The sequence below is a fragment of the Paralichthys olivaceus genome, chromosome 1 (genome assembly GCF_024713975.1).
Source record: "Paralichthys olivaceus isolate ysfri-2021 chromosome 1, ASM2471397v2, whole genome shotgun sequence".
NCBI classification, from domain to species: Eukaryota; Metazoa; Chordata; class Actinopteri; order Pleuronectiformes; family Paralichthyidae; genus Paralichthys; species Paralichthys olivaceus.
The window spans coordinates 18,944,588-18,970,982 of record NC_091093.1 but is presented as its reverse complement, the minus strand read 5'-3'; the positions used below and the strand labels follow the sequence as shown (position 1 = coordinate 18,970,982).

The window sequence follows — 26,395 nt, the reverse complement described above, 5'->3', positions numbered from 1 at the left end:
TCATTGGTTTAATCCTGGTTAAAGCTAATCTCTGCCCTTGCTGGGCTCAGCTTGAGGAAGCTAGGAGGGCAAACATCTATAAAGAAAAAAAAAATGTGGGCCATAGCAGAAACAAGAACAAACCAAACTCATTTCAATGACAAGAGAAGTCAGCACATTCATATCAGAACACACACGTCCACACCTGCAGTTCTAAATCACTCGTGGTCCATCTGCCGAGCTGATTTTATAACTATAATAAACAAGCTAACCGTAATGACCAAGATGTATTTTCATCAATTACAATTTGTGACAGTTTTAAATGGTTGAAAAATTCAAAAAGAATCCCTTTATAGCAGGTGGTTGAACATACTGAGTCATCGACTGCTCCAGATACGCTTGCGTGACTTAAACGACTTAGTTTAGAAGGATTTTAATGGTCTGACAGTTAATTATCTAATGATCAAGTTGAAACATTTCGATTTTCTCACATAACTTAACTTATTAACATCTAATTAAAAGCGTATCTCTGATACAGAACTGAGACATTTAGTCGACTCCACCAAACTAATCTACTCTTATTAAACCATGAAATAGCTCAGGAAGCCCAACGAGCGACATTAAGTTTAGGCAGCATCCACAGTGGCACACGTTGTCATGACAACGAAACATACAGTTGCACAACAGACTGCTCTAACGTTTAAAAAAACAAAACTCATGTGCACATGAATGTAAGTTGCCATTAGAAAAGTTAAAGAAAACTTTCTTACCTGTTATAAAATGTAATTTTCATCCAGAAATCATCTGGAGTAAGTATTAGTAATATTAGTGTCGGTCAGATGTTGTAGTAGACAGTAACCCAGAGTTTTCTACATGTGTAAACTAAAGGGGAGACCATGTGCATGTATAATTCCTGGTTCTTGGTCTCCATCTAGTGGACATATATTGGAACTTATTAGTCTCTTACTGGAATGTGTTACTGATTTATGAGTGTTGACAAAATAATTTATTGAGTAAATCCACTGAAATTTAGAACTTGACATGTTTTTTAGGAAACTAAAGTTACATCACTGAGGAAAGGTTGAGTACAGTAGAATAAACAAACACTCATTCCTACGCTAAAAGTCGGCGGTTCTATCCTAGTCTTCCCTATCTGCATGCCAAAGTGTCCTTGGGCAAGATACTGACTCCTGAACTGCCCTCATACAAAAAGTGCTGATAGATGCATTGTATGAATGTGTGTGTGAATGGGTGAATGGCAATAATCTGTACTGTAAAGTGCTTTGAGTGGTCATCAAGAGTAGAAAAGTGTTATAATAACAAGCCATACTTCCTACAACCTCTTACAGGGATTTGGCCTTGGATATTGTAATCACCATGATCATCGCTTAGTTTAATCAGAGACGACAAAATAAAATAAAAGTAGAAGATGGATATGGGAATATATTTTCAGAGGGAGCCAAAAATCCTGATTGTTATTGGTCACCCGAACCTGTGGCATCCAAATCAAATTATTACTGATCACTGGAGATTCACCATCTTCCAAAGTAAATACAGGTGAAATAAATATCAAGGCACCTGAATGAATTTAATTCTAAGATGCAAGGTCACTTTCTGATAGGGAGTCGATGTAACCTCCATCTGATCCATAGAGGGCGAATTATGTCTTGTCTTGTAAACAAAACAATGGCTGAAGCGTTTGGCTCTTCCCCTGCTCTTGGCAAGAAACCATGTTCACTGGTGGAGAAAACTTATAGCAGGATAAAGTCTAATTATAAATGGCCGCAGTCAGTGGTTTGAATGTAACAAAGTACTTTTACTTAAGTGCATCGTTCATGTATCTGGACATAACTGAAGATTTATTTTCAGGTACTAACTCACTCCTCTACATATATTAGCAAATATCTGTTCTTTCTACTCCACTACAATGAATTGTGTCAGGTATTCACACTATTTTTATATCAATAACAAATCTCTCCTCTCTCAGTAATGTATTCAGAAGAGGCAGAGACTACTTTTGTTTTTACTTGAATACATTTTTGTACTTTTACTTCAGTAAAAAGTTAGGTACTTCCTCCTCCGCTGGCTGCAGTACATATTGAGTGCTAGTTTCATACAGTAGATTTAACGCAAACTCATGCTGTCAGTGATCTGTGTTAAACATCTGTGCTGTGTCTGCTCCTTTTATGATTAACTAGGGCAGATAGTAAAGGATACAAATCATACAAATGATTTTTTCTTGCATTTTATTGATATTAATAGATGTCCATTTACTGTTACAGTAAAAAAAATCATGAAACACTGACAGTAACTAAAGTGTATAAATGTTCCCTTCTACAATAGGATACATGATCACATCTATTGATTTAAAAGGAAATAATATTACATACATTTATATTCACTAATCTTGATGATGATCTAAGAAGAAACAAACAACTTGTGTATTACAGTAAAAATCAAATTGATTCTAACTTAAGCAGTAGGAAGCAGATAAAGATTTAAAAACAGGAAATGCTCAACGGCATTGTAGTATAAAATGACTCATTTCCTTTCAACTGTCTTGCTCTACAAAGTTTTTTAAATTATCCATACTGTATGATATCAATACCCTACACTCTTATTCAGCCTGAGATATTTAGATATCAGAGGAGTTATGTAACGAATACACAAATTGAATCATGGTTAAAAGCCAAACTTAAATTGTCTGGTATGGTTTAATCTAGATATTTCAGTAAATCCCCCGACACACAAGACAATACAAAACCTGTTGAGCTCATCACCAGTTATACTTTTCTCACTCGCTCAGGATTCACTGCTACTAAATGCTACTAAGACACATAATTATACGATCGTATATCATCTATATCAAACCTATGATAGTAAAATAAAGTTCTGTACAGTTACACGCGTATAAATATGTTGAACATTTACGAATAAATACAGAACTGACTAATATCAAAGTTTCAAAGTGCTCAAAAACATTCCACTCAATAAAGATGCAAAGTGAGATTCATGAACATCCAACTACAGCATCGTCTGTGTACAATGTACATGGCATATACAGTAACATAAACTCATTGTAAACACAGTAAGAAATGTCCAGTGCATCAGCAGCAAATCATTAATGTCCTAAATACACTGGTACTCAGAAAAACGCATAACTCCGCCGAGTCCCAGAAGCCATCAGCACTGTGAAATTACTGCAAACCCCCAAAATTGGTACTTTCAGATTACAGAATGGAAACAATGTTACAGCCCAACGAGCTGCTCAATTAAAAAAAAAAGTATAATTAAACACTAATAGCATAATTGTGTTTGTGGCTGCCGTCCATTCATCTCTGGTTAGAAGTGATTTCTCCTCGACTTGAGCGAGTGTCTCCTCTTCCTCTTCCTGTGACACTGCTCCCTCCTCTCGGGCCAGGGGAAACCACCCTCAGCGGTTCTGTACGCCTCATCGTACTCGTCGCTGTCAGAGTCCGCCTCCACCGCAGGGAAAACTCTGTCTGGGAAAACTTCCTTCAGCTTGGAGGTGAAAAACGCCACAAGGCTGCGGCCTGCCTGGGCCACCTCTGAGTCAGGCTGTGGTCAGAGACACAGAGAGCGACAAAGTGAGGTATTGACTCATGATGATTCCGGTTATAATTTAAACTGAACTGAGATCATGACGATAATAAGAATTATGAGACAACGTGTTCATTAAATACACACATGCAAGATCAGTTTTTTAACTCACGTAATTGAACTTTGCACAGTTGCGGAACATGAGATAGAAATCAGCGACAAACTGATCCGGTGAGTTATAATGGCGAGCGTTCCTCTTTTGGAGTTTCGCTCTGATCACAGACAGGTCCATTGGCCTCTTGATGATCTGGTAATAATGACGAGCCTGCATGGAAGAGCAGTGACATTTCCCACTGTTATTCTTTCCACTCAGCCACTGTGGTTCTCTCAAACTCATTCCAGTTTAATTACCTCGGAGCTCTTTCCCTTCAAAACACGACAAACCAACGTTCCACAGATCGCACTGTGCATCACTGTGACATTTTATTCCTCCACTTGCAGACATGGTATTTGTTTAGAACAGAATCTGGATCTAATCATGACGGGTTTTAACTGCACTGGACTCAAAAGGAGGTGAACTTCAGCATGAGGGTGAAAGGTTTTTTTAAAGCTTTAATAAGCTATTTTTTAAATTGTCTTTCATGTGCAGTAAAGCCCACATGCATGCACAGTAGGGAACATATTTCAGGAGTTGAATATTTTAAAAAAATATAGGGGGGGTCTGCTATTAACACATCACTGATTTTCACTGTCCGTTTTGCTGTGACCCTGAAGAAAATAGACAAGACCACAAATCTCTAGAGGAGCTGCGTGTCTGATGTCCGACTACATTTCCAAACGTCTAACTTACTTACTAGTCATTAAATATTACATTTAACAAATACAGCAGCTAAGTGTGTTTGTGTGGAAGCACAAGAAAAACTGCTATGATGCTACTGTGATCAAAGTATAATGGAAACTATAGATAAGACTGTGAAACTGTCACTGGACTTTGAGAAAAGTGTGATGACTCACGAGTGGACTGACGGGCTCGTGGAAGGGAGCGCTCAGGACGTTACTGAGGATCAGAAGAGTCAGCCCCTCACATTTCTACAGTCGAACAAGCATGAGAGAGAAAAAATGGTTATAAAAAAAAAGAAAGAAGAAGAGTCACAGAAATCACCAAAGAAGACTCAAACCCACTGTTTAACAATTATTACCTCCGTTAAGAAGTCCATGTTTTTATCAGCGTTTGTTGGTTTGTTACTTAGCAGCGTTACACAAAAACTACTGGACAGACTGAAACTTGGTGGAGGGATGTGGTGTGAGTCAGAGAAGAGCTCATTAAATTTTGGTGAAATAAGGATCAGAGGGCAGATCCAGGAATATTTTATTATTTCCTTAACCAAGAGAATAATGAATGGGTCTAGATGAAACTTCAATGACCACACTGCAGTTGTATGCGTCTATCAATCAGTGCAGCTTCCTTGGACATATTTCTATCATCATTTTTTTTCCAGATTCAAACAAGGTCACTGTAACCTTTGATCTCTGACCACTAATCAACAGTTTAAGAAATTCCCTGAAGGCAGTCTTGAGATATCACATTCAAGAGCCCACAAACGTTTTGAGGTCACTGTGGCCTTGACCTTTGATCACCAGAATGATTCCAGGTGAATATTAGTCATCGTGTCTAAAAGAATGGGATGGATGAACGGACAACCCGAAAACATTATGCCTCCGGCCACTGACTCTTGCCAGCATGGAGGCATAAAAAAATCAGGCACATTTAGGGAACTGATATCTGTAAGTGTTTGAAATTTAGTGAAGCTTGATTGAATTTAAACTGTTGGGCCTTGATGGATGTTTGTGCTCTACTTAGTGCTATTCCAGTTTTTAATGTGGCTGATGAAATGACCTACTCTCTGGTCACTTGCAGACAGTCCGTGTGTCAGCGTGTGTTCTCCAGATGTTCTCTCGTTCTCACAGTCGTATTCAACCTCTGGCTGCACAGCATCTCTACACAGGCTGCACACCCAGTCGCCTCTGAACAGGATATGAAACAGCGTCAATTAACTGTGTTGAATAAACAGTCACAGGAGGTGAGAGACAAATGCTATATGTTTAAATGTCTTACGTGGGGAATGTCAGCAGAGATGGGACATGACAGGACAGATGAAAGACTTTCGGACAGCGGTCACAGCACAGCAGGTCGCCTCCGATCAGACACACGGCACAGAAGTCTTCACTCTCCATCTCGTCCTGCTCGGACTGGATGTCCCCAGTCCCCCTGAGAGGACCTGGGTTTGCAATCAGAAGTGATCTCTGACCCGGTCCGATGGGGAATGACTCCTCCTCCAGATCAGAGCGAAGTGGCTGCGGGTCGTCAGTTGTAAATTCAGCCTCCGATTCAACGTCAAGCTCTGACTCCACAGAGCCCTGAGAGTCTGGAGGCTGATCGAACCCTACGTTAGAGTCTGTCTCAACCTGGAAACGGGGAAACTCCTCAGGCTGAACATCAGACTCGGTTTCTGCGTCAGCGTCCAGCCCTTGGCCGTCCTCTGATCCCACCTCTCCCTCTGATTCAGGATCCTCGTCATATTCAAGACTTGGCTCTGAACCCCCCGCGATATCGGTTTCACTGCAGAGCCCCATCTCACCCGCAGCCTCTGATTTCTCCTCAGCCAGATATCCAAGTTCAGCCTCAAATGATGACTCTGCGTTTGGGTCAGAATCAGGTGGTGATGTATCTGAGTCTACCTGTGGGTCCGGATCAGCGGGAGACATGGCTGCGTCCTCTGACAATGATTTGAGATAAGAGTCGGAGTCCAGATCCAGTGCGGAGTAAATCTGCGGACCATATTCCGGGTCTGTGGAGGGAGGTGTGGATGCCTTACGAGAGCTGAATCTCCCTCGGCTCTCAAACTCGCTGTTGATTGACTGTGTGGTTGACTGATTGCGAATTTGCCGCTCTGCAGCATACAGTGGTGCTGTGAGCAAGCGGGTGGTCCTCCTGGTCTCAGAGCCTCCAGCTAACCTCTGTTTACAAGAGAGGAGAAGAAGAGGAAGAGGAGAAGGGAGGAGAAGATGATGTCGCTTTTATAAAACATATTTTTTATATTTGCTGCTGAATCAAACAGCCTTTCAACTGGTGTCCCTTGTGTTTAAAGATGTAGAAGATTAAACAAGAACTAGTAGCGAAACAAAAGAAATTAAACATACTTGAGTCCTTGCATCGTGCCAGAATTTCTGCTGTGGGAGAGTTTCACTCTTCTCCATCGAGCTGGCGGGCAAAGGGTCACTCTGCCGTCGGCCGTGTGGAGGGAGCTGAGAGACCAGTATTTTCAGACGCTCTAAGCAAACCACTGGAACCCTGGGCCTTGCTGAGTCCTTCTGAACATCCCTGTTACTTTTAAAGCAAGATAGTTATTATTATTTTTCAATGATTTTTGCACGGACAGATGTTTGAATTGACAGCTATTACACACCTGTTGTAGCCATTTCTTGACACCCTGCACTTCTCCTTGGCCTCACAATCAATCTCTTCATTTACATAAGTAAAACAATGATCTATAAAAGAGAAAGATGAAGGGCAACAGTTCACAAACTTTTTTTTCGATATCAGTAATAATTGCACGGTATAGTAGCATTTCCAGCACCTGGCTCTGTCTTATAGGACAGTAGAGGAGAACGGTGGCTTCTGGGCAAGGCCATGTCAGACGAAGTTTCCTTGACAACACAAAGCACGCCATCTGACGCTCTCCTCTGTCTGGGATCCACACTAGCATACTGACAACAACACAAACAAACAATCACGTTAACTGTCTCGACTTCTTCAACACAGAAACAGTCTCATTGTTATTGTAACTTTACCACAATTATTTCAGTTTAATTTTAAAAATAGGGGTCAGAGTTTACAAAGACCCCTCTGGTGCCACAACAGACTTTATACAGCTTTTTCACACATGCATTTGTTCTCCCTACAGTAAACAGACTTTGATGTGTAAAATCAATTACCCTTTAAATTATTTATTGTGCCAAGGAAGTGTCAAAGAATATGTATCTGGAGGGTTACAAATTCACGGACCTTGATAGCAACAGAGAAAACAGACTCGTCTGAGGTGCACATAACTTTTCTTGAGCTTACGGTCATTCCACGTCATCCCCATCAGCAGGAGTTGCCCAGTTGTCACAAAAGCATTATAATATAACTCACACCCACAGTTCATCCAATCACAACTTTACAAGCCCGTCTGTAAGCTGTTCTTTTCTCCCTCCATCCTATCATTCTGCTGTCAGTTCAGTACTGTGATCAATGAATGACCCATCTCCACCTCAACCCTGGAAACCTGTTCATCTCCCTTCAAACCCTTTAATTAGAAGCCCGACTTCTAGCTCCTTTATATAAATTTAACGTCATTCTTATTTACTCATTTTCATTTGATCAACTAACGTCCCTCCTGATTGAACTGCTGTATCCTCCACGTGTGATTATATTCTTGTGTGGCGTTACCTTATTTCCAGTCTCTGGGATGTGGGTGCATCCTGTGGGCCTTTCGGTGATTGGGCTGGTGGACGGGGCTGCCAGTTCTGCTGGGATGCTCTGGGAGCGCCGCGTCCTCCTCGCGCACACTGAACTAGGACTGAGCCTGCTGCTCTGCACGTCAGACACACAGTCGCGGGCTGTCGTGGGCACCTCCAGGGACGTAGATCTCTGTCAGAAACACACACAGAGCAGGGGTTTCATGCTCGATCACATGCACAGATGCACCTGTTTGTTCCTTTAACAAGAGGAAGCAGAGAAAAGGGGTGGGATGTGTATGGTCACACAGGTGTGCAAAGGAAAACCTCGCTCGAAACGACTTAAAAAAAACACAGAGAATGACCCACACAGCTGCATATATTACATTTATTTTACACAGAATGAAAGGTTTGGTTACTGCACCAATTATCATATGTAAATTCTCCATTAGACTCAGAGTGGCCCTTTGATTAAGCCTGAAAATCAGCCTCTCCCTCCCTCGTATTAGAATTTAACAAATGCAAGCGTCCTGAAAAGCTCCTTTAAATGCCTCGGCTCTGTGTCTTCAGCTAATAGAAGCAGGGTGTGTGTGTGCCATCATCATACATATTCAGGCCGGGCTGACACTGCGTACGTACTCCTAATATCATGCGATTAAAACATTTACCTGATCCATGCCCCTTGGGTGAGGTGTGCAGGATTCAGACTGTGGAGGGAAATAAGAGTATAATCCTTCTCTCTGGAACGAAGGGGGGTGCAGGAATTTATCTCGGAGTGCAAACCAGAGCTCGACTCAAACTCCCACTATTCCCTTGGTGACTCATTAATGACAGGTTAAGCACATAAATGACTGCACCCAAGTGGTTTCATGTCGTGTTTAGATGCTGCGGCCTTAAAACGTGAAAATAATGTATCTTTGTGCTTGTAATCTTGAGAGGTTTTTTTTGAGAGGTGATTATATGGCTGCTCAACCCTCTGGCATCGAGTGTGACGATGATGAACAGCGCTCTCTCGCATTTTTAGGATGCACTGCTACAAACAGCTCAGCTTTAATTGTCAGAGCAGCTCTTTGTTTTCCCATCATCCTTTCTTCATCAAAGCAGGAGCCGGTTTCTGTAGCGCCATCTGTTTTCAGGCAGGCTGTCAACTGTGGGACGAGATCATTCTGGCATTAAAATAAACAGTGCCCCCTTTTAGTTTATTTTAGTCGTTTATGGATATTAATTAAAACTGAATACTGCCTTCAGTTTGACTCTCCCGACATTTTAGAAATATCCAATCACCGCTTCCCATATGTGAAACATTTTGTTACTGGATCTTGATTTTACTTAAATCTCCCTTTCTCATTTTGGTAATTTTTAAATTGGGGTTTGTTGCATTTGCTTTGTTTACCCTTGGGGCATGGCTCAGGAGGTTGAGAGGGTCGTCAACTAACCAAAAGGTTTGTAGTTCAGCAAGCAGCTCCAGTGGGAGCAACATGCTGAAATCCAAATTGACAGAATTGCCGACAGTGTATGAATGGTCTGTGATAGTAAAAACGCTGCATGCAGAATGTGTGAATAGGCAAATGCGACTTGGTTGTTGCTGTTTTGTTAAAAAGACTGGAAAAGTGCTTTATAAATACAGTCCCTTTACCATTTACATTCTTTGTGAAGACATTTTTGTTCAATAACACTGAGCTGGACAAACTCTCCCACATGGTCTGCTATGTTCTCAAGTTAGAATTGAGTTTTAGTTTCAGCAGCCAAAATATTCTTGCACTTTTAATGCTTAAAGTTCAAACTAAAAGAATATCTATTGTTAGTTCTCACCCTGCCATCCCTGTTGTCTCTGAGTGTCAGTAGAGGTCTGGTCCTCTGTTGCTCTTTTCTCATGTCTGCTGCAGGAGGAACACAGTGCTGCTGCTGCTGCTGCTGCTGCTGCTGCTGCTGCTGCTGCGGGGCAGGACTCTGCTCAACCCTGTCCTGTTGCAGCTCCTCATCCAGCAGCTCTCTGCTTTCACCTGCTGCTGCTGCGTGGCCACAAATCTCCTCCACCCTGCATCGCTCCTCCCAGCTCTCCTCAGTCATCACATCTCTGTCCACCGCTGCATGGCCTAGCTCCTGCTGGAGAGCTGTGCTCATCGACAGCTTCCCCTGACACTGACCTGACCTGCTGCAGTCTGCGCTCAGCAGAGCCTGGCTGCCTGGAAGAACTTCTCTCTGGTGTGGGTGATAAGACAGATAAGATTTGGACTGAGAGTAGGGTTGGGAGTCGGTGGCTTGCGGTTGGGATGTGGCTCCTCGGCCGCAGGTGAGCTGGATGGGTGTTATGAATGGGATGGGTGATGTTGCGGGAGGGCGGTGTGAGGAGCTCTCTGTGTCCCAGCACCTCTGGGGCTGCTGGGTCTGGTGCAGGGGGGCAGAGATGAGAGCAGGCTGAACACAGCTGGTATAAAGTGTGGCCTCCCCTTGACTTTTGTCCAGATTGGAAGGATCTGGCTGAGAGGGGAGGCCGTGCAGGCAACACATCTGGGGCTCACAGCAGGACTGGTACCCATAGCCTGGCTCTCGTCTGTGAAACACTGGCGGCAGAGCCAAGCAGGTGATTGGCTGAGGCCTCATGATAGTGGAGCAGGACAAACTCTGAGGATAGATGCAGTTTCCCCCTTCTACAGTCAGCTGACCTGCAGAACAAAATCAAATAATACATAAAGTATTGAAACATTCATTCTTATGCATTGACATTTTATTTGGAGGCGTATTCCCTCGTTCAATAACATTTCCAAAAAATATTGTCACAGTCTTCTTGCTTCAGTAGCCTTCGTTTTACCTAAAGAGGAAATCTGCTTCATCCAGTAACTTGCATCCCAGTTGAATTTGATCTTGACAGGACTCCAAGACTCTGAGTGGAGTGATGGCTCCAACAGCTGCTGCATCTGGAGCGAAATCTGCAGGAATAAAATATATTCTATTCAGTTTTCCACACTGTCTTAAATAATAACTGTCGGTCTTTCCATAATAAAAAATATGTCATAAGATGCACTCAGAAGACCTCTCTGGATAATAATGTAAGAAAACTAATTTAGATTTTCTTTGAAACCCAAGCTGACAATAACACTGTACTTTTGGCAGCACCAGTGGATATGAGTTTAGTTTGTTCCTTTTTTAGTTCAGGTGCCAAAAACACAGGATCCTAAATTCTGTTTTTAAAACTCTCCCTGCCTCTTTCAATCTTCACACTCAAACTCTCAGTTCACAACGACGGTTTTCAGTTAAGCATTTGTAGTTTCAAAACCAAAACTGAGAAAAATCCAACTTCAGTCGGTTCACCGTGATGACAGAAAACTGTGTGTGTGTGTGTGTGTGTGTGTGTGTTGCAGTAAGGCCATGTTTATTGTGCTGTCAGCGTACCAGAGCCCTGCTGAAGAGCACCGGGCCTCTGCAGTGGTGGGTCGTAGCCCAGGTGATGAACTTCTGAACGTGGTCCAGCTGGCCACATATCTCTATCGCCCCCTGCAGCTGGTCGTCCAGACGCTGCTGAAAGTCCTCTGAGATTTTCTGTGAACACACCCATAAAATAGTCGCCGTTATGTGGGATTACTGGCACAGGTATGAATCAGTGATTCTTTATTTGCCGTCTTAAGCCGTGTTAACATATTTTTATTTGCACCCTCAACTGATCGCATCATGGCAGTAACAGATTCTGTGCATGTATATTCACTACTGGCTGAAGGATAAGAAGACAGATAGAGAAAGTAATTACCTCCAGTTGCTCTATTAATAGGTTGGCTCGTTTGTTAAGCTCGTTCATCATAATCATCTTTGCCATTTTAATCTGGTTCTCTGCCTTCCTGTGTGCAATCTTTACCCCATGAAGCCTGTGAAGACATAAAGGAGGAAATAAACGGCTCAGTCCTGGTGGAAAAACTCTCAAATTCGGAAGAAGAAAGCAGCAGTGCAGACTTTCATTAATGCATTAGCTTGCTATTATTCACCCTGGTACTGCTCAGAGTATGACGACTCTGTGTGAGTGTAAACCAACCTGCCCTCTATCTGTTTAGCATTGTTCTCCACCGCAGACCTCCTCTCTTCCACCTGCACCATCAGGCTCTCAAACAGCCACTGCTGATCCTGCAGGGCCTTCTCGATCTGCACCACCCTGAACACATGAGAGATCACAGCACCAGATAGAAAGTTCACTAATTTATTCTTCGGGAACGCAGAGCACCAGAATTAAATTTGTTTTCCCCCCGGGGACACGACGTTGTGCCGGTGACCTTAGAGGCAGCTACTGTACTGTAACATCCCAGAAAACAAAAGCGTATGAATACTTAATGGGTATTAGGCAGGCCAAGGGTAGTTTATGCAGATACAGACGATAAAAGTGACAAGGCGCTTAAAGAGTGTTGTTGCTCAGAGGAAGTTTTTAACCTGCGTTAGCCCTTCGCTGCGGTGTCCTTGTGCTGCGCGTCTGAGGACTGACCTGTGGTTTTTGTGGGCGGACAGGTGACAGCTGCTACAGCACAGAAGGTCACATGACTCACAAAACAGCTCCAAGGGCTCCTGTCTGTGAGAGTGGCACATTAGGAGGGAGCAAGGATACGACCCCGGGCCTAAAAGAGACAGACAGACGGGGGAGGAGGGGAGAGAGAGAGGGGCATTAGTAATACACGCTGGTAGTAATTCACACCCGGAGCCAGAGGAGGGCCCCCAGTGTGCAGAATTTAAACAAAACACAAAGAGTTTGTGTTGAAAATGACGGAAAGATTAGTCTCATCAGTAAAAGTATATATTACACGTTCACATTCATAGTAAAGTGGTCGTTGAAACCTGTACTGCTACTCTTCCACAGGCAAGAAGTTAAAAAGATGTGACAAATCATGAACTTTAGAAAATGTCCTGACAATTGGGTCCAGACATTATCTCTGTTCATCCTGAGATATTTCTATTCTCTTTGGGGATTTTGTCATTTTGTGTCTGTTCTGTGTTAGAAATGTCATCAACATGTCCACTGTCCTGCTGTGAATCCTGTGGACAATATCCTGCTGTAGTCTCACTATCATTCTCTAGCCCCTCTGGAAACTTTCAGGAAAATATCCAGAGTTCGGTGCATGTCTGAAAGCAGCTACAGTATGTTGACACGTGAGATTAAAGCTCACTTACCTGTGCACTTCAAAACAAAGACAATACCATTGTGGGAAACTGGGACAGTGTTAAAAGTAAAGTAAATTGGGTGTCAAAGTTGAAAGTGAACATTTCAGTGCTGTCCAGCAAGCACACACACAGACAGACACACACTCTCACACACACACACACACACACACACACACACACACACACACACACACACACACACACACACACAAAAATATCAAATAACTAACACTAAAAATATCCCTCACATATTTCTAAATGGGTCACTATAAAAACTGTAGACTTACAGAGGGTTTATCTAACAATAGCTGGATGAGGCTAATGAACACGGCTGCTGCTCTCTGCTGACCAGCTCACCTCAGCCAACCCTGCCTGCATATAACACATCTGTGGTGCAGAGAGGAGCATCGCCCTGTGTGCATCAGATCTATTTGAATGACCACATCCTGTCAGTCAGCACAGTCACACAGCTTTTTCTCACAAGTGCACAAGCGAAACAGTGACACTGCCACATCGCAGTAAAGGTGTCTACTATGTTTGTTACAATTTGACAACTGGCACAAAGCAGACCTGCAAAAGCAGCTGGCAACGAACCTGCCAGGCAGACTGGAGGGTCTTTAAATAGCAACATACTAATATTAGCAAAAATGAAATTGTGTGAGCCTTTCAGAATCTGGGTCACGTGTTAAATATGGGTGTAATAAAACACAGGGATCTCTAGAAACTATCATCCACCATTGCTATGGTCATGCATTATTCATAACAACAGCTCCTTCAGAGACATGATTAACAAACAGAGCACAGAAAGAAAAACAAAGAGGCACAAACAGGATTTCAGGGGACACTGAGAGAGACAGACTGTGTAGCCCCATTAGTGATCTGTCAAACATGCCCTGAGAAGTTGGTGTAATAAAGTCCTGAAGCACTCAAACATCTTGCCTTGTCCGGTCGGTGGCATGGAACTGGAGCCTCTCTGGTGCTGCTCAGGACACTGGGGGGCACTGGGCCTCTGCTGCTGCTGGTGTAGGTCTGCACACTGGGATGTGGCGGGGGCTCTCAGGTGCTGATGCACATCTGTGCACTGGTAACACAACCACTTGTTGCAGAGTGTACACAGACTCTGTGCAAGTGTTGACTCTGAGCACTCTGAGCAGATCTGACAGGGACACACCGAGAAAAACCTCCTCTGTTGAAGATGTACATTGAAAACAGGTGTACACACACACACACACACACACGCACACACACACACACACAGACACACACACACACAGAGCAACGTGATAGAAAGATGAGGTGACGTATGTCAGAACTGCTCGTGTTGCTGCCTTACTTCGTGCCAAATCCCACTCGTAGTTCTTCTGCTTGTAAATGGCTCAGAGACTTTCAACATAAAACTAAACCTGTGTTATTGAATCCCGTGTTTACCATCATTTAAATGCTGATTTAATTTACCATTCAAAAACCATAATGTATGGAAACAAATGTAGGTAAAAAGGATTTTGACAGTTTTATTATTCAATAAGAAGATTAAAGTCTCTTGTGTTTACTTGTGATTTTCTTCCAGTTAAGAGCAAATAAAAAAGCACATAAACTGTCAACTGAAATCTAGTGAGATGATTCACAGAGTAGCAGTTTTCACCTAAGTAATACTTTATTAATCTCTGTGGGGAAATTCATCCTCTGCAGTCGTCCCTTCCAAACAATTTAGGAGCAGTGAACAGCGCCTCAGGACCAATTTCAACTCTAATATCTAAAGTGTCTTTTGCGGCGGGAAGAGAGCAACACAAACATGCAAAAGATGCCAACTCTGCACGGCCTCAAATTGCCCTACAGAGGTTCAATCACAGGATCAACTCAGAAAGTGGTGCAAAAAAGAAAGAATCTCCCGACGAATTTAATCTTTAGCTGTGTCAGAAAACGAAAGAAACAACGGTAAACAAAAAAGTCCCCTTACCTTCTCCATTTCGGTGCTTTGAGAGTAGAGCAGTTGGGTGGGAGAGGAGTGAGAGCAGTCTGACGCCTCAGCAGCAGAAACACTCACGCTTCTACCTAAAGGCAGGAAGCAGTGCGCACCGAGAGGTGGCCCCAGAGGAGACGGCTTACATGACAGTCTCACTGTGCTCCCTCCTCCCCGAGTTCATCCATGTGTAGGACCCCCTCGCTGCCGCAGAGGAGAGAGGCATCACGTTCAAATTCATCTCCTGCTCGCTGGTGCAGCTAACACACACAAAAAAAGGGAGAAAATCTAATCCTTTTTCTTAAGTAAGCCTGTGCATAATAATTGGGAATTAGGGAGATAAGATAATTATTTTTTTGTAGGGCAAAATATCCCCGCAAGCCCTTTCCAAAATGGAAGAAGGAAGACCAAGTGACCTACAATGAGCAAGGAGGGAGAAAGTGTAATGTAAGCAACTTTTGGGTTTGTGGATCGGGCATAGTGCAGCAGCAGTAGGTGATGCTAGACTCTGGTGGTGTTGAGATGGGCGAGGGTGGGCTGGCTGTGGCCTTCTTCTCCTCGTATGCAAGAGGAGGGGACAGATCCCAGTGGAACTACACACTAACGTAGCTCTCCGAAACCGGGTCAGGCTGAGCTCCAGATGGGACCAGGATAGTCCTGCAATTCCCTCTAACACTGTGAAATCAATTAAGATTTTAACGCAGCAACAGCAGCAGGAGGAGAGTAAGAGAATAGAAAATGAGACAACTTCAGACAAAGGAAATTGTCTGCAAAAGAAAGAGTTGCACGATGATATGAAAGTTGAAATAGGGGACGGGGTTAACCACAAAACTTTCAACACACGCTGATCATCACATATAGCCCAGAATCAAACCAGTATGATATCTGGAGCTGGGAGCAAGTCTGCCTGACAACAACCCCTGCAGCCTGACCTACAAATCTGACAACTTTCTCATCCTTGGGTGCTTCAGTGGGGAGCTCAGAGCAATCCCATTCCCCATTGTGCACTCAAAGACCCAATTTGAAACACAATTAGTCAGTCGCAGTACGCCCTGCCTCTTGTTCACTCAGTTCTGTAGCATTTTCAAACTGCGCACTTGCCTCCCTTGCACCTCCAGCAGCTTTTATCTGAAATCTCCACTGCTGGCAGCTCCTCTGCTCTGCTAAGTGAAGCTGGCAGTGGATGTGCATGCCATCTCAAGAGATGTCACAATAATAGAAACCTGTGCAGCGATCTGTCCCTTGAAAGCATCCCCCCATGCAGCTTCTATTAACACTGCAGTGATGAGATCACAGAAAAATCAAGATTACCTTCAACCACTCAGAAGTTATCATGCCATTTTATGGCTGTATCTCCCCAAATCAACTATTCTGTTCTGCACAGAGATCCACCAACAGGAGCAGCTTCACTTACCTTCTGTTTGGAAAATGCAAATAAATCTTCAATACAACCTACAGCTGGATATCAAAAGATCTCTCTGACAGAGTTCCCCTCTGGTAAAAAGTCAAGCTTCAGATCCTGCAGCTCGCACATAAACAAGATGGTGAAAATATATTTGCCCAGTTCTGTTTTATCTTTTCATCATGTGGAGCTTGAACTGCTGCAGCTGATGAGATCTCACAGTGGGCCACCGTTGAAATTCCCAAAACCACACTTTTACTTTCTGTTTGCTGTAGCAATTTACTTTATACAATTGTTATCTCTCGTTTTAAAACATTCTCAAGAAGTAGAATGGCACTCAGTAACCTGTACACCTCCACCAAGGCCCAATGCGCCACTTAAATTCATCCAGGTCGCACCAAGGTGGATAAACTCATAGATATCAGTCCCCTGAATATGCCTCATCAAGATTCATGAATTATTCCCTGTAAAAAACATTTCCTATCTCACAAATGTTAAAGAAAGTGAAAAAGACAAAGTCCCAGCTCCATGGCGATATTTAACGAGTATATTGTTCGGTTGTTTTTTCATAATCCTGCTGACAAACCAACCAAAACAGAGGGGAGAACACATAACGTCCTTGATGTTGGTAATAAACCTTATTCATTTTAAAGTGGCATGGATACATTTTTGACCACTAGGGGTTAGAAGAAGTCTTGCACATTGGGACTAAGCTCTGACATATTAATGCTTTTTAAAGGTTTACGTTATCTATTAATTGTGGTTGTGATGATGCTCAAAACATTAAGCATTGGTATCATGTGGCACTGGGTTGGCTTTGTTTTGGGTTATTTGACATATACATGCTACATTTGGGGCAAGTTATGCAAAAAGCATACCACTGATTTTTATTGTGATAAGGATGACACACAGTTGGATCTCCCCCTGATGTTTGGGTCCACCAATATTTCCCATATTATTACAATTTTTGTCTTTGTTTTGACTTTTCTTATTATGACTTTATTCTCATAATATATTTTTGACATGTATTATTCCTTCTCTTTTTAAATTAAGACCTTTTTCAATTTGTTTAGATTGTTTTAAAGGTTCAGTGTGTAAGATTTAGGTGAAAGGGATTTTTTGCAACAACTGAACACAAAATAATCCTAGTTTAATTTTTTCACTGGTGTGTAATCATCTAAATTGTATTGTATTGTTTTCATAGAATGGGCCCTTTATATTTAAAAACTTCATATTTACATGGAGGGGTCCTGTCTGTGGAGGCCGCCATGTTTTTTTTTACTGTCATCCAAACTGGACAAATCAAAACCTTTTGAGTTTTCATGACAACTGTTCACCACAGGTTCTCTCTCATGTTGGGAAGGGGAGGGTGAGATGAGGAGTATTCAGCTGCAACATGCAACTTCACCTCTAGATGTCACTAAATTCTTCACACTAAACCTTTAAGTGTCCCTAATACTCTGTTGTATAGGTATTGTTGATACTATTCATAGTAGTACTTTATGTTTTGGAATCTATTAAGTGCATTAGCCTATCCATTGTAAATTACTCTGTAACTTTGAGTTGAGCCTTTGTGGACACACTAATGCAGTTGAGTTGTTTTGCTCAAGCTTCGGGAATTTGGAAATAGCAGTGATTTCCTTGTGGCGTGTTTCACTGGCGACCTGTTCCATGTGCGCATGGATGTGACAGTGACAGCACTTTGTTATTAACTGCGTCTTCGCCTAATGACAAACACGTCAGTCAAACCGCAGAGAGGTACCTGGCCCCGCAGCCACAGACTGCTGCTGCCTCTGCATCATCATCCTCGTCCTCATCCTCCTCATCCTCACCTCCAGCATCACTGATGTTTTAGAAAGTGCGCATGAGATTACGCCCTTGTCATGGCACCATGCTGCAATCCACCACGCAACCGGAGGACAGCCGATCACACCGAACATCTGGAGAACACAGCATCCGGAGTGTGTGTCTGTCTGTGCGTCAGTGTATGTGCGCGCAATATTATCTGCAGCTCGTGAGGCGCACAGCTCGTGCAAAACATCCCATCAGGTACAACATGAGTGTGAGCGCGCATGAGGATGTGAGGAGCAACTTAACTTCTGTCAGTCAGTCTCATGATGGCAGATGTGCAGCACTTCTCTGTCTGTTCTCCTTCTTTTCTCTTTTCTCTTCCCTTCGTTTCATTACCTTGTCCCGTGCATCTCCGTGCGTCGGTCGGTCCTCCCCCATCGGATGTGGCTCTTTGGACCTTCCTAAATATTTTGGAGAGCAGACACCAAGTCTCGCAGTTAATCGTGAGACTTTCTGTTTGTTCTCATGCAAAACTAATGACGTCTCTCAGAGCGGTAGTGTGACTGGACTGTTTGTGTTTATAGGGGTGGGTGATGTCACTGCTGCCCATGTGACAGCACTTTACCCAAATAAAAACAACAACAACACGAGGTGAAACAAATCTCCCTTATAAATTAAAATCATGTAAAAGACAGTGTTATATTTCAATGTAATGCTATTGCTGTATTCACATTTAAGCAGCGTTTAAGTTATAGGTATATGTTGAATATACAGTATTATAAACAGTTTGGTTGTTTAAAGTGAAGTATTTCAAGAAAATATACCCCCAAAATTACATGTGATTAAATGTACTTTGTTACCTTCCAGTACTGCAATCAACGCAAGATGATTCGTATCCAAGTCTTCAAATATGAATGATTTACTTTTTACATGTTGTTTTTAAATGCCTTTGCCAACCAGTGCAGTTTCAGTCTTCATACATTGTTTTCAGACTAATACTAGAATAATAGAGGTCAGCATGAAATCTAACCAATTCATCTTTGAGTCCAAATGACAACTGAACAGAAGTTCCCTTCAGGCAGATTGTGTTCAAGAAGCCAAAAACTAGATTTGTGCCTGTGACCTTGACCTTTGACCATCCAAATCGATCCAGTTCATCCACGAGTCCAAGTGAACGTTTGTACTTTATATTTGCATTTGGAGCGGGTCCTCTCTACGGAGGCCACCATGTTTTTTTACAGTAGCCCAGACTGGACAAACTAAACAACTATTGAGTTTTTTATGACAATTGAAGGTCGCCACAGGTTCATGTTTGGAAAGTCACTGGAAATCACTCAAACTTGAGAATCATGAATGTTATTATTATTATTATTGTTAGCTGTGGTAGTGGTTGTGCAGCAGTATCCCTTTATACACAACACAGTTATTTAACAAATGTCACCCATTAATTGCTCTGAAAGGCCACGAGCAGAGGAAAAGGTAACACAGAGGCTGGCGACAACAGTGAGCATCTCAGTGAAGCGAGCTAATAACAGCGACAGCCACCAGAGTGATGTGCACAGACGTAATTAGGTTACCAGCAGCATGTGGCGGCTGCTGCTACACTCACTGTGTCTTTTGGGATCTTACCAGCTTCTCATAACACATACAGTAGCTTTGGGGGAAGCTGTCATTGAGACGTAAAAAGAGGTGATTTAATGTCATGTGGTAAAATGTGAATTACATATTTCTGTGTCCAGATGTGCAATGTGTAGATCTGGGCCTTTGTTTATGGGAGACAACAAAACTGAACACTAACAGATGTGGAGTGAATCTGATTGATCTGTCAATCTGATCTGCTGTCTATGTTTCTGTCAGTATTTGTTTTGTCTGTGATTACACAGATACTACTGAACAGATTACTACGACACCTGGTGGAAGTATGTGGTATGGATCAGAGAATACCCCACTACATTTTGGTGCGGATCCAAATCAGGGGACTGACCTTGTTTTTACATTGCGTGACAGGTCATTTTTAAAAGCTTTCTTTGATATCTCACAACAAAATTAGATGTTTCACAGACTGATACATATCAATCAAACATCCAAAATCAAAATAATGAATAATAATCAGTCAATAATAAAGATAAAAATCCAGATCTAGTCCAATTAAATGTGGTTTCATAAGGGGACTGAATGGCCTTGGTGGACATGACAGATACAGTTTCTGTTTAAAGTAAAAATACAGGAAGTAATTCATGACGGCAGATGAGTCGAAACAGGTCTTGGAAAAAACAATATTTACTGTGTATATGTTAGTGAGCTCAACACTGTGCAGTCAGGCATTTGATGTATTTTAACTACCATTTTTAATAAAATATTGCAAAAGACTCTATGAAGAGTTTCAATCATTTTCTTCATTGTCTTGGTGCATGTACAGTTTTGGAATAAGTTTTACTCTCCTGAAACAGAGGACAACACTGTTGTGAATGAATGTAAAAGAATACATATACAAACTGTACATCTTTGCCCATATCAAGTTACACACACTCACACATTCTGACAACACTCTTCATAAGCACAGTGGTTAATCTACAGCTCACTCGTTGTGTACCGCCCTGCCTTCACTATAAACATACACTGAAGGGGATCACAGCCAGTTTACAGTGAAATAATAATATGTACACGTTTACAAAATGGGAGAATGATCATGATGCAGAGACTCGAGACATCAGGTCTTCAGTTTGGAGGAAGAGTCCTCAGTTCTTTTTGTGGAGAAACTTCATTTTATTTCCTGAAAGAAAACAAAAAAACGGATCTGTTAGCTAATGCAAGAAGCAAAACATCTGAGAGTGCACAACTTTTTAAGGCCTAAAATTCAGATATCTAAATTTTAGGCTTTTTAAGACCCAGCGGAAAACTTGAAAAACATGTGACTATTCTTCATGTTCATGTTTAATTGCTGGACACAAGATATCTCCTGCTCCACTGAAAAGTCACTTGTCAGTAATAAGTATTTTGATTCAAGTTCCCACATCATACTAGAAAAGTTGCACATTTTGGAACACAGAGAAACTTTGGAATTTCTCTTCAAGGGAGTCATGTTGCACAATTTAAAACTGGTAAAAATGTCAGACTTCTAGAATGTGACGGCAGCCTTGTAAAATGTCTGCAGCAGAACTCACCAAGGCCTTTCAGGAACTTGTTGACTCCACTCTGCTCTGTGTCTGGCAGCTCCTCCAGATACTGATCCACCCTCTGCTCAAACAGCCCTGGGAGAGCAGGGATGAGGAAAACTTTCAGCCACTAGAGGTCAGTGTGAGCACAATATCCTATGCGACACAATGAGGCGTAAACCTCCAGAGGTGGAAATCCACACAGGAAGGTGCTCAAAGGCAGAAAAAGGATATTAATAGATATAAGGGCAACTCATGGAAATGACAGTCTACCTTTAGCACGTGTCTTCCTCAGCTCTCGATCCTGAATGAACCCTGCAAACATCTGAGACTCCATGAAGACGCCGAGGAAGCGACGGATGCTTTTGGACGCCACAGACTTGCGGAAGGCCTCCCTTTGAAAAACACGCTCTCCACGCTCATTTTGAGTGATGAACAGTGAGTAATGGCCAATGGTCTCCAGAAAGAAGCGGATGAAGGCCTCTGACACCAGGCTGTTCAAGGAGTTATACTCTGTGGACGCAAACGAGAGGAACAAAAACACAGTCAGCTTTTCACAGTACTTACATTAGTATCTTTAGTCAAACGATAAAACAGACAATGTCCCCATGTTCCAAAGAAAAAGCCAGATTGTTAGAGTCATACTGGAGAAGAATACATGGTTTGGCTTGAATCTTACAACAACAAAACTCACCCACTGTGTGGATATTTGGGGACGTATCTTATAACTCTTGGTCAAATCAACTTGAATAAAATCAAACCACAAAATAAGAAACAATAATAATGAGGTTGCCATTTTATTACATCTATAGCTCTTGAACTGGTGCTGTCGAAGAACGCCAAAAACATAAAAGAAAACTAGAGCTATTGGAAAATCTGAGTGTGTTTACAGAGACTCTGAGCTTCATGGCTAAAGACAAGACTAGGACCATGGATGTTACTTCTCTGAAATTCAAATTAAATAAACTTTGAATGAGTCTGAGGAAAATAAATCTGCCCAGAATAAAACACAGTGAATTTCAGAAAAAAATGAAATCCTTGAGGCACAACCATAACTATAACTATAATGGCCTTACCAAGAGTGACTTAAGGACAATTCCATCATTACTGGACATTTTCCTTATTCCCTACACTCTTTTAATAAATTCAAGAATTTAAATATCTTCCTGTCATTAGTGTTTAGTACATTAAACATTAGGCAGGTGGCAGCAGGGTTTCTGTATGTTTCAACAAGATTAATGTAAGAATTTTCAAGACCTTTTTACAACCATTATTCATTACATGTAAGACCTATGTCAAGTACGACAGATATGAAGGAAATCACAGTCCTACAACTATTTACAAAACATCTACAAATGTCTATATCGTTGAGAAAGAACTACAGAACACAGAGACATAACATACAATGTGATGTATTTCACTCTAAAAGAAATGAAAAGGCTATTTTTTAAAAGCATGGCATAGGTAGTGTCTAATGAACACAAGTGTAGTGGGTCATTTTTCTGAGTTGTAATCAGTTAAACATCAGTGTTTTTACACTGTGAAGACATTCCATCTTCATATCTATCCTCCAGGTGTAAACATTTCAGATTGTTCCCATACCAGGAGTTGAACCCGGGCCACCTGGGTGAAAACCAGGAATCCTTACATTACATTAGAAAATGGAGGAGAAAGAAAACATTTTGTCTCAGTTGCTGTTGACTTGTTTTGTCAGGCCTGTTTGACCTTTGCCTTGTTTTACCTAAACTCTTTGGATCACATTACATCATCAGAAACACTGAATCATCTCAAAGTCTCTGTGACTCAGTGACGTGGGAACAAAAGACGTCATTTTCCCAGTGAATTTCACAAACATGGGCGGAACATGTTCATTCAGAGACGTTGCTCTAATCAAAAAAAACATCCGTTTTGGTCTGGAACGATGATTTGTCACTTATTCACCTTCGTCTGACTCGCTGTCAGAGTCCTGACTGATGATGTCATTCCTCTGCTCCAGCGCTTGCTCAAGAGCCGCTTGAAGTTTGCGCGGCAACAGTGAGGCCTCGTCGTCCATCTATAAACAATCAGAGACATTGCAGTCGCTCGTGATAAACAACCATGTTTGTAGAGGAAGTTTCAAAGGCTCAGATGTCATCGAATGAACCACATGTTCTACGACCCTGTGTAACACAGGGCTCGATTTTACATGAAGATTAAAACCTCTTACGGTTAAAAAGTTAAATACTTAAGAAATAAAACTCCTTCACTTGCCCAAAACATTCACAGCCTTTGCTGCTTCAGCCTTATGTATTCTGCTATAACCTGAAACTTCTAATGGTAAGAAATGTAACATGGTTGGTGTCTTAAAGCCATAAACCATCCAGAGGCTCAGTGATGTTTTTTCAGCAAGTGACTCCAGCCTGTCCCAAACTCTATGCTCAGGATTTATTTCACGCGCTCATAGACTAACCTGTCGGATGAATCGGTCAGTTCCAAGGTCCACCATCAAAGCCTGAGAAGAAGAAACAGAGGCATAACATGAAAACATGCTATTTTATCTGTTGCATGCAGAGCTACATTTGTTCTGAAGAATCATCAAAGGTTCAGATGTAAAACAGATTTAACGTTTTCATGAGTCAGTCACCAACAGACGAGTAATGTAACAGACAGCAGATGTTGACAGCCCATTAACGGCTCAGTGTAAACAGTGACTGAGAGGGTCTTTCCCAACTACCAGTCTGAGAGGTGTACGAACATGTGGTCAATGAGACTGACTAATATCGAATTTAAGGGACCAATGCCAGTTCTAGGAAGTAAAAACATTTCCACAACAGTCAATGGCAAAGATTATTGCAATGATGTTATCAAACCCAAGGAAATGTGTTTGATTGTTGATATTTAATATAAAATAACTTTATTATAAATAACTTTATTGTAAATAACTATAAAGATTACAAAAATACAACAAAACATTTTGAACTTGAAATAAAAGGAAATAAATAGAATTGTATTATGTAAAATGTAAACATGAATGCTCGTCTTTTCAACATTGAAAAGAAAATCCAGAGATGACTCACTCACCTCTTCTACAGGCAACTCTTTGAGTTTAGGCAGCGAGCTGGACAGCAGCCCCACCAGGAAGGGAGTGGGACAGCAGACAATATCCAACATGGAGCCTGGCAGCACAGGGATGAAGGTGTGTTGCCAGGAGAAGGGGTAAAGCAACGCCACCACTGCGTGCATGCAGCTGGACAGGGTGCTGATGATGAGAGGCAAAGAAAAACAAAGACACACCATCAATCACCATCACGCTCACAAAACAAAGGGCTGCAGAAGCCACACCAGATTAAACCAAACACGGTCGAAACATGGCAGACGTTTCGGTAGATAATGAAAGACTTAGGGGGCCGGTGGATTGTGTGATAAAACATTTTACTAAAAATACCACATCATGACACCTACAGGAAAAATCATTAAATCTTTAGTTACACACTGAACCATCAGAACACAAACAGGATTTCAGTCTCTGCACTAATTTTCCAAGCTAAATAACTGTTTCATCCTCTTTTCCCTGAAACACTTGCTTCATTTGAGTCGGAACATTGCAGCTATGTGCGTCCAGTTCTGGCGCTTTGCTCTTCCTGCAGCTCGTCTGAGGGACGGCAGGATCCAGCAGCAATTCTTACACTCCGACAGTGGTGGCGTGACTCTGACATGTTGCTATAGTTAAGCTGGAGGCTTGTTGACGCAATACCAGAAAGAACGAAATTCGGATTAACTCCGACAGCTGTGGCATAACATCGAGATCACAAATAGCAGCCTGTCTTTCTCACGATCCGTCGCTTGTTGACAGTGGCTGACCCTCCTCCCCCTCTGTCCTCTACATACTGTCTGCTGCATGTACACAAAGAGAGTGAAAATAAACTACGGGTCCAATCACACAACACACACACACACATCACACTAAATCAGTATGGATCTAAAACAAGACCAGGGATCAAACATGGTATGAAAACGCATCTCACTTGAGATATATACACTTTTAATGAGGAATGTTTTTCATGCTTGTTGCAGACAGAAGATCCAAGTAAACAGAAGTCGCTCCCTTTTAAGTGACCTCACTCACACTGTGTTTCAGCCCACAGAGGCTCCACTGACTAAATGTTACTGGAACATACACAGAGAGCTGAGATCAGTACCAGCATCCATGTGCTGAGGTAAATGACAAACTGCCTCAAACCTTTCCAGTTTTCTTTCAGGCTACAGATTGGCCATAGGCCTTTTCATCTTCTATTCCCATGAGTCAAATTGCCAAGATTCAAATGTGTTTTCTTGACAGAGTTACACCAGTGAAAACCCATGGGCTACGATAACCACAGCTCTCAGTGCTTTCAGGTCCTTTTCCAGTTCAATCTTAACATGAAGCACTTGCAACTTTGCTTTGGCCGGTCTGATTTCCATTTGCCTGAGGAGGGCTTGATAATTCCTACCAGATCCCGTCTCCTGGGTTTGACGGGTTCCAACAGAGAGTGATGGGGCACAGATCTCAGGAAAACCTTCGCCACAGGCTACGAGCGGCCCTGCACGCCACTGATACCAAGAGGATCAATTACATTCGTTCCCCAACCACACTCTCTAGGGAGAAGATGAACTTGCAATAACAACACTCTGAGACGGTAGATTCAGGCCAAAACATAATGAGTACATAATGTAATGAATAACTGGGACTCCTAAAGAGAACAGAGCCACGGCTAATGTTATCAGGAAAGCTTTAGCAGAGGGAAAGAACTAATATTCTCTTCTGAACTAAATTTTATTTTGGGGGGAGTCAATGAGGCTTTGCGTTACTTCATGCAGAACATGGAAGTCATACGCCCCAGCTGTGATCAGCTGACAGCCTGCTGATTGTGGTCCAACCAGTCACACACCAAT

At 42.2% G+C, this 26,395-nt stretch overlaps 2 protein-coding genes across 6 annotated transcripts in view; both read right to left on the bottom strand.

Moving 5' to 3' along the window:
- Window positions 1-2,655: 2,655 nt before the first annotated feature.
- trim66 (tripartite motif containing 66) lies at window positions 2,656-18,865 on the bottom strand. Of its 3 annotated transcripts, none has more exons than XM_020098671.2 (18): window positions 18,726-18,865; window positions 15,134-15,396; window positions 14,116-14,332; window positions 12,506-12,635; window positions 12,065-12,181; window positions 11,786-11,900; window positions 11,434-11,580; window positions 10,853-10,970; window positions 9,853-10,706; window positions 8,033-8,233; window positions 7,179-7,308; window positions 7,008-7,089; window positions 6,742-6,928; window positions 5,657-6,558; window positions 5,442-5,565; window positions 4,555-4,629; window positions 3,713-3,865; window positions 2,656-3,558 (listed from the first exon to the last, which is right to left on the bottom strand). In XM_020098671.2, the coding sequence occupies exons 2-18, from the start codon at window positions 15,140-15,142 to the stop codon at window positions 3,322-3,324; spliced, it is 3,798 nt and encodes a 1,265-aa protein (XP_019954230.2). In that variant the 5' UTR covers window positions 15,143-15,396; window positions 18,726-18,865; the 3' UTR covers window positions 2,656-3,321. The 3 variants fall into 3 exon arrangements, with proteins under 3 accessions (XP_019954230.2, XP_069380464.1, XP_019954233.2); XM_069524363.1 differs by having other exon boundaries at window positions 6,742-6,922; XM_020098674.2 differs by lacking the exons at window positions 14,116-14,332; window positions 15,134-15,396; window positions 18,726-18,865 and having other exon boundaries at window positions 12,454-12,592.
- A 1,726-nt stretch (window positions 18,866-20,591) lies between these two features.
- dennd2b (DENN domain containing 2B) overlaps window positions 20,592-26,395 on the bottom strand; it is a 48,537-nt gene continuing 42,733 nt past the window's right edge. For all 3 annotated transcript variants that reach the window (XM_020098964.2, XM_069524379.1, XM_020098963.2), the window contains 6 exons: window positions 24,545-24,722; window positions 23,934-23,975; window positions 23,426-23,537; window positions 21,758-21,997; window positions 21,494-21,580; window positions 20,592-21,102 (listed from right to left, as the gene is read on the bottom strand). In XM_020098964.2, the coding sequence (XP_019954523.1) occupies window positions 21,068-21,102; window positions 21,494-21,580; window positions 21,758-21,997; window positions 23,426-23,537; window positions 23,934-23,975; window positions 24,545-24,722 (694 nt within the window). In that variant the 3' untranslated portion in view covers window positions 20,592-21,067. The remainder of the gene's footprint in view (window positions 21,103-21,493; window positions 21,581-21,757; window positions 21,998-23,425; window positions 23,538-23,933; window positions 23,976-24,544; window positions 24,723-26,395) is intronic.